This window comes from Triticum urartu, chromosome 7 (genome assembly GCF_003073215.2).
Source record: "Triticum urartu cultivar G1812 chromosome 7, Tu2.1, whole genome shotgun sequence".
NCBI classification, from domain to species: domain Eukaryota; kingdom Viridiplantae; phylum Streptophyta; class Magnoliopsida; order Poales; family Poaceae; genus Triticum; species Triticum urartu.
Window position 1 is genome coordinate 294,231,211 of NC_053028.1, and position 7,226 is coordinate 294,238,436.

The 7,226-nt window shown below is 52.9% G+C and overlaps 1 protein-coding gene across 2 annotated transcripts; it reads right to left on the reverse strand.

The window, feature by feature from the left end:
- Window positions 1–1,747: 1,747 nt before the first annotated feature.
- On the reverse strand, window positions 1,748–6,636 carry LOC125523779 (RNA polymerase sigma factor sigA). 2 transcript variants are annotated; one of them, XM_048688847.1, is made up of 10 exons: window positions 6,240–6,632; window positions 5,443–6,159; window positions 5,076–5,274; window positions 4,879–4,971; window positions 4,662–4,790; window positions 4,495–4,548; window positions 4,321–4,398; window positions 4,155–4,217; window positions 3,961–4,073; window positions 1,748–2,149 (listed from the first exon to the last, which is right to left on the reverse strand). In XM_048688847.1, exons 2-10 carry the CDS (start codon window positions 6,135–6,137, stop codon window positions 2,041–2,043), a joined length of 1,533 nt encoding a protein of 510 aa, XP_048544804.1. In that variant the 5' UTR covers window positions 6,138–6,159; window positions 6,240–6,632; the 3' UTR covers window positions 1,748–2,040. The 2 variants fall into 2 exon arrangements, with proteins under 2 accessions (XP_048544804.1, XP_048544805.1); XM_048688848.1 differs by lacking the exon at window positions 3,961–4,073 and having other exon boundaries at window positions 6,240–6,636.
- Between the last annotated feature and the right edge of the window lie 590 nt (window positions 6,637–7,226).

Consider the following 7,226-nt stretch of genomic DNA (forward strand, 5'->3'; position numbering starts at 1 on the left):
GAAGCGGAGACGCCCACGTCCAATCAATCACCACGCGTCGACGAAGGCCGCAGGCTGTTGGGGCCCGCGGAGCTCCGTGCTTGCCCTTTGGCTCCGCCCCGAAGCCAAGCCCGAGCGCGCCTTGGGCCCGGGGGCTACTGTCGGCGTTCTGGGAACGGGGGTCCCCAGACTTGCCTGCCTGCGGCCCATGGCGTGGCTCTGCGAGCGGGCCCGTACGGCCCATCTTCACTAGCAAGGACTCAAGACCTTCGCGAGGGATCAAGCCTAGCGAGGCGGACGACGTGAGACCTCCTCGGGAGCGGCCTCACCAGGCTGGCTCGCGAGGGGCGGAGAGATCAAGACGAGGCAAACCTCACGAGGTTCCAATAACATGAGCCATGACGACCAGGGCCAGGCAGGCGCCAGCGCGCACAGTTTCCTTGTTTCCACTTTGGTGCTAAGGAGGCAAGCGCAGATAAAGAGTACCGAGGCGTCAAGCAAAGGTTTCCATATCGGTGCAACGAGACCAAGACCGGCAGGATGGCAAGACAGGAGGTCACCGTGGAGCCCAAGACGGCGTCACCACCAGAGCCTTTGGCAGTCGAAGACTATTTTTGTCAGGATAAGTTGTACCAGCTGTTCCCTTTCAAATTGGCCATGGTTTGCTCCCTTCCCGCTCAATATTTTGGGAGAGGACCAGGGCCTCTATAAATAGGACTAGCCACCATAGTAGGAGGGGTAACTAATCAGAGAGAGATCGATCCGGACAACCACAAGTTCACCAAGCACAAGAACACCTTTCCTCAGAAGGCTGTTCTTCCCCTTGTACTGTTCATCCTCAGCCCAAGAGGCAATCCACCACCACCACACTGGAGTAGGGTATTACACCACAACGGTGGCCCGAAGCAGTATAAATCTTGTGTCTCATGTGTTGTGAGTTCGTGTGCCTAGCCTAGAAATCGCAAAGTGTGTGAGGGCGTGATCGGTGAGGGAGAGATTTTCGCGTGCACCCCAGTGTTCGAACCTTAAGGATTTTGTCAGAACCCGAAATCCGACACAACTGGCCAGGAAGTAAGAAGTGTTGCTTTTGTGCTCATGACGAGACAATCAAACACCTTTTTTTCCAATGCAAGTTTGCACGTTCTACATGGCCAGTCATCCAAATAGCGTCAAATTTGTATCCACCAACGAGTGTTGCCAATATATTTGGTCATTGGTTGGACGGAATTCCAAATAGTTTGAAAACGCTAATAAGGATGGAGCGTATGCCTTACTATGGTCGCTTTGGCTATGTAGAAATGATTTGATTTTTAATGAAAAAAATGCTTCTTATCTGCGGGTTATTTTCTGTTGTACGCACTCGCTTCATACGTGGTCTACACTACAACAGGCGAAGCATCAACCGTTGTTTAAGGCGGTGTGTACGCAGTTGGAGCAGGCGGCTACGAAGGGTTTTTTCCCAACATGGGTGGTAGCATAACCTCCGGATCGATCCACCACCGAGTTCGACATAGGCAAAGTGCCGGTCCATAGGACTCTACCGTTGCCGATCTGTCGGTTTTCTTACATTTTCTAGTGTCAGACTTTTGGTGTTTGATTGTGTGCATCCTATTTATAAAGAGGCCGGATGTTACTCATAATGTTTTGTATCCACTTGATGCTACATTTGAGATAATAAAATCATCTTTTATCGAAAAAGCCTCTGCTTTGTCATAAGGGCAACATACTTCAGCAGAAGAACAAAGTTTTAGATCGCAAGCCATACCGATAACAAAGGAGAAATATTCATGAGATAGGTCTTGCTCTATTTGACCAAGCTACATGAAGCATTCACTATATATACAATACATAATACTTGAACGGCTTCCAAGGAAAATGTGGCATTGAGACTTTGATCATTGCATGCCTATTATCACAAAATGTACAGGTATGATTATCTGCAGGTGAGTGGCAGTAGAAGCCTTTCAATGATGTAACCTATGTTGTCGCTCTCTCTTTTGGAGTATATACAACCACTGCGTGTTTGGATCCGGTCCAGCACAACATGAAAAACACCTCAGCTCAGTAATCCTGGAGCAACGCATCCAGCTTTTTCCGCCTCGCGGCGTGCTTCAGCTTCTCCATTGCGATAAGCCCTACTTGCCTCACCCTCTCCCTGGATAACCCGAACCTGAAGAATGTTTCAAAGATCAGGATTAGACTATCATGTGGCAAGAAAGAATTGTGGTTCAGTTAGTAATGGTCATATCCTCTTGATGCTCCATTTTTAGCTAATAAAATCCACCCTTTGTCGAAAAACATGTCGATGTTATGAACACTGTATGCGGAAATTTCAAAACATTTTCAGGCAAACAAATACTTGATTGTGAGATAAAATAACCTTGGCAAAAAAAAGGAATCAGAAAATTGTGATGTTGCTTTGATTTTTTTTTTTTTTTGAAATGGAGGAGGACCCTGGCCTCTGCATCTGGACGATGCATGTAGCCACTTTATTAATTATTCATACAAGACCTTACAAAGGCATACAATAGTAAGACTGAAGCCACCGTCTAGGCAACAAAAGTGTCGCTACTCCTATCCAATTGATGAAGGGCTGCTGATAGTCTGGGCCTAATACCAAACAGACCTCGCAGCCAAACCTAACATCTAAGACCTAAGGTCCCAACCAGGACGCCTGCCAGGTATGGGCACCCACCAGTCCGGCGTGCTCCTCAACCAGGACGCCTGCCAGGTATGAGGCCGCCACAGCCACCTGCCGCCAATCCATCTTCAGAGCTGTACTGCTGCATGAACGTTGCCCGGTCTAGCTGCCGCCGACGCCACCACGACGCCAGACAGCGACGACCTCCTGCGCGAGTCCATCCTCGCAAATCATACGCCTAATCTCCAGAGCGCCATGCCATCGAGATCCGACACCATCAATGTGTGATGAAGCACCGCTCCTCCTCTTGTCACCTCCAGCCATCACTTGCTCCAAAACGATGCCTCCATGAGGGAAAGCGCTACTAAGAGCGTCATCATCGTCCGATCCGGGAGACCCAAATCTAGAGTTTCCCCCGGAGCATCCCGAGCCTGATGACGCCAAATGCAACAACGATGCCTCGACAAGGAAACGACATCAAAGACGCCGCCATCGTTCGCCATGACCGTAGTCGGCGCGATTTTCATCGGCAGTTGCGCCACCGGGCGTACGGCACCGGCCTCGCTGGTTCCTTCGACCGTAGCAAACTCCAAAACGATGCCCTGAAGAGGGGCTACGGCGCAAGAGCACCGCCGTCGCTCGATCCCATGGAGATCTAGGGTTTTTCCCAGAGTTGTCCGGGTTGGCAAGGGCCAGACAAAGATGCCGGCGTGTCGCACTCGCCATCGCGTCGACCGTGACCCGGAGACCAAGCTCACGCCTGAGCCCAGATCCGGCCGCGCCGCCGCCGATCTGGTCACGCCGCTGTCGTCCCTGGCGACCGTGGCGCCCCAGATCTTGAAGCCGCCTGCCATGGGGAATGGGATCGCCGGAGCGCCGCCAGCCCCCGTCGTGACGTCCGGCCGCACGCCATGCTCCGGCCCGGGGGCGCCGGCCCGCGCCAGCTCCTCACGAGCGGGAGGGCACCTAGTCCCCGCCGCCGCCGGCGACGGCAAGGCTTTGCCTGGCCGCGCCCTTGGGCGGCGGTGAGGGAGGAGGAGGACGAGAGGGGGAGTCGGCGGCGACGGGATCTAGGGGCCTCCCCCAGCCGCCGCACGGGGGCGACTCGGGAGGGACGGGACTTTTTGTTCAGTTTATCAAGAAAGGGTCTGGCAAACTATGACCTGGGACTCACAGATGGGTTTGCCGCCGTGGATGAGCACGGGCACCATCCTGTGGACGGGGTTGGAGCGGAGGAGCTGGACTCACAGATGTTGCTTTGATGACATTTCCTTTTGACAGCAATTAATAAGCGCAAGGCATGGCAAAAGTTCTTGTTCAGTTGAAGAAGTAATACTTACTGTCTGCTAATATCCTCCCATGTATGGCATTGTTTCCCTATACCATGGTATAACTGAATAATGTCCCTCTCACGTTCAGTGAGATTTGAGTTTAGAAGTTTGTTGACTTCCTCCTGGTATCAGCACAATCTTAAGATAAAACATATTTGACTGAAAATCACAAGGAAGCGAACAACAACAGCAATAAAAGTTACCTTTAGATACCACTCCTCAAATCCATGCCATGGGTCATTCGCAACATTTTGATCCTCTATATACTGAGAATGAGTGGAGGAGGAAATCAAAGTTAACCCCGAGGAATATTTCATCGGTGAAAATGTATTTTGGTGGTATTTAATGTGTGGTAGTGTAACAGCTTACGCTGTGGAGTGTATCTCCGGGTAGGCCATTTAAGGAGGGGAATGCCTGTTGATCCAACGAAAGAGCCTTATTGACAGCCTGCAATTTGGAGATGCAAAATCATTGTGAGAAGTCCAAAGGTGTAAAAGGGCTAAACATAAGAAATCATACTTGGGACGATAAATATGTAAATACCTGTGTAGCATTGTGCACTTTCTTCTCCGATATATTGAGCAACTTTGCGATGTTCTAAGGACAATGACAAAAGGTTAGAGAAGAAGTAACAGAGCAACATGATGAACACACACAAAATCATGCTGATTGAAATGCTTCACTCAAATAAAACTGCTACTCCGCCCTACTTGCGTTGTCGGAGAAACCCCTTGGTCCTCCAATGCGTACTTTGCGCCACGAATCGCAATCAGCCTCTCATGCAGGTAAGTAGGGAGCCTGAATGTTTTCGAGTTGTCAGCCAGTGCTCTTGAAACACCCTGGTAACAAGGAAAGTAATGAATGGATAAAGAGTGCAAAGATTCTCTCATTAGTACAGTACTGATGAGATGAGCAAAGAGGTCTCACCTGACGAATCCACCAGTATACGTAAGTGGAAATTCTGAAGCCCCTGGATGCATCGAACTTTTCGATCCCGCGGAGTAGCCCTATGAGACCACCCTGAACCACCAACCAAATTGCCCAACATGTTACATGTTGATTTTTGTGAAACATGCTAACTGTCCTAGTGAAACAAATGCCCATGAACAGGAGGATGTGATTACCTGAATCAGGTCGGACAGCTCAACCCCCAGCTTGTCATACTTTTGGGCGATGGATATGACCAAACGGATGTTGCTCATCGTTAGCACCTCCCTCGCGAGGAACGACTCGCGCATTCTTGACCGTAGCTCCGGCGTCGATATCCGAAGTGATTGCGCCATCTGCTTGTACGACGGCTCATTCCCCAGTTTTTCTTTCAGCCTGAATCAATGTTTCAGACTCAGAAGTTAGGCAAAAGTGTCAATTTGATAGCACAAGGCAAAGCAGCAGTGACAATGGTTCTTGATTTCGGATTAGGAGAAGAAGCATATAGTACTATGTTGGTTGAATGTATCACTGAATTTGGGGAAGAGCACTCCCATCCCATACTTTGATCTTTGCTGCTGCAGCCATATCCCGTCCTTGATCTTCTTGGAGAGGTGGACAACCTGCTTGTGCGTGAGGAGCTCCTTGCTGACGGTACCGCGAAGGTAGATGCGGTTTCTGCTCTGCAGCAGCTCGGGGCTGATGCTCAGGTGCACGGCGCCGCTGCCTTTCTTGGACCTCCCACGCCTCCGGCCGCTCATCCGCCGCTGCCTCGCCGAGACGCCGGAGCGCGCCACGACGACGGAGCTGCTCCTGCCCTTGCCGTCTTCGTCCTCGGCCGAACCAATGGCCTCCACATGGTGGCCATCACCGCCGCCGTCGTCCTCCTCCTCCTCGAAGGGGAGCTGCCACTGCTTCTCGAGCATGGACCTCTGCAGCAGGATAATGGCATCGAGGGAGAACTCGTCGGCGGGCAACAAGGGAGGAGGCTGCGGTGCGAGCGAAGGCGCGCTCTGCCTGAGGGCCCGCATGACCTGCGCGCGGCCATGTGGGGAGAGCTTGAGCCTGTGCGCGGCGACGGTGAGCTTGGACGCGGCCGGTGGCGCGAACTGCAGCGAGGAGGAGCCGTGGGCGTCTCCCGCCGCGCTGCTCATGTGGCTGTTGACCTTGTCGGAGAGCAGGTCGTTGGGCGGCCCGAAGGACGTGCTGAGAAGGCGGTTGCCTGCGCTCAGCCCGATCAAGGCAGGCGTCGCCGTCATGTCTCGCCGCCCGTTTAGTTATCTGCGCCGTATGAGCGCGGCGAGGGATTACAAAACACTGTGTTTCAAGAAACAGAGAAAGAAGAGATAGGAAGCTCGTACCTGTGCGGCGGCGCGGGGGAAGCGACGAAGAATCAAGGGAAGGGGAAGGGGAGGCAGAGGAAGACGACGGCGCGGGCGTCGGAGACAATAACCAAGTACGGAGTACTGGCTAGTAGTACGAAGTAACTAGAAGCTCAATGGAGACCACACGCCGAGAGAGACGAGAGAGAGAGAGAGGGAGACGGAGAGGCTATTAACAGTTCGCTCGTGCGTGCGGTGGCAGCGGCAGCCGGCGCCACTGCTGCGCGCGCTGGATTTACTGCGTTACTGCAGTGGAGAGGCCGGGCCGGAGGGGGAGGAGAGGATAGGGTGAGTGAGGGCGGGAGGCCATTGGCGGGGGAAGATATCCGCGGGTGGCCTCTCGTCTGGACGCCGAGGCCGAGCGCGCGCCACGACCACCAGATCCTGCGCCCGGGCCACCTGGCAACAAAAGATCGTCCCCTCCCCGTTGCCTCCACACGTTGCCTCTCCTTGTTTTGATTTCACGGCACTTCCTTTGACGCATAAAAACGATAAGTACATGCATCCTGGATTCGCACGAATACAAGAAAACTTTGATCCGCACCGTAAAGAGACCTGAGTATTCAAGATAGCAATGACATATCCCCCAACCTCATCGGCCACATCAGCGGCGGCCACCTTTACTCCTCGCCGGCATCTTGTCGGCACGTTAGTGGCGGCCATTTCCACTCCTCATCGGCACCTCATCCTCGCCGCGGCTTCCACGAATCTGGTGACGAATTCGTTGACGTTGAACAATGTCGTCCCTAAATAGCCGAAACACCTTAGGAAATAAGAACCGCAACTAGCCTTCCACGTGGCACCCCCGCTGCCCCCCCCCCCCTTCGGAGCCCGACTGAGCCTGCTTCATGGGGCGCTCGCCTTGTGTGTGCGTGTGTGTGTGTGTGTGTCCAGGGCTTGTTGCGTTGTGCCCTCAGCATTAAACATTGTACTCCTGTTGGATGTGGAACTTCTTTGTGTGCGTGT

Excerpts from the sequence above, each read along its gene's own strand:
- LOC125523779 (XM_048688847.1), bottom strand. The coding sequence starts at position 6,137 with ATGACGGCGACGCCTGCCTTGATCGGGCTGAGCGCAGGCAACCGCCTT. Across the intron at positions 4,791-4,878 it reads TATACTGGTGGATTCGTCAG|GGTGTTTCAAGAGCACTGGC; the intron begins GTGAGACCTCTT and ends CCTTGTTACCAG. Across the intron at positions 4,218-4,320 it reads CCGGAGATACACTCCACAGC|TATATAGAGGATCAAAATGT; the intron begins GTAAGCTGTTAC and ends ACTCATTCTCAG.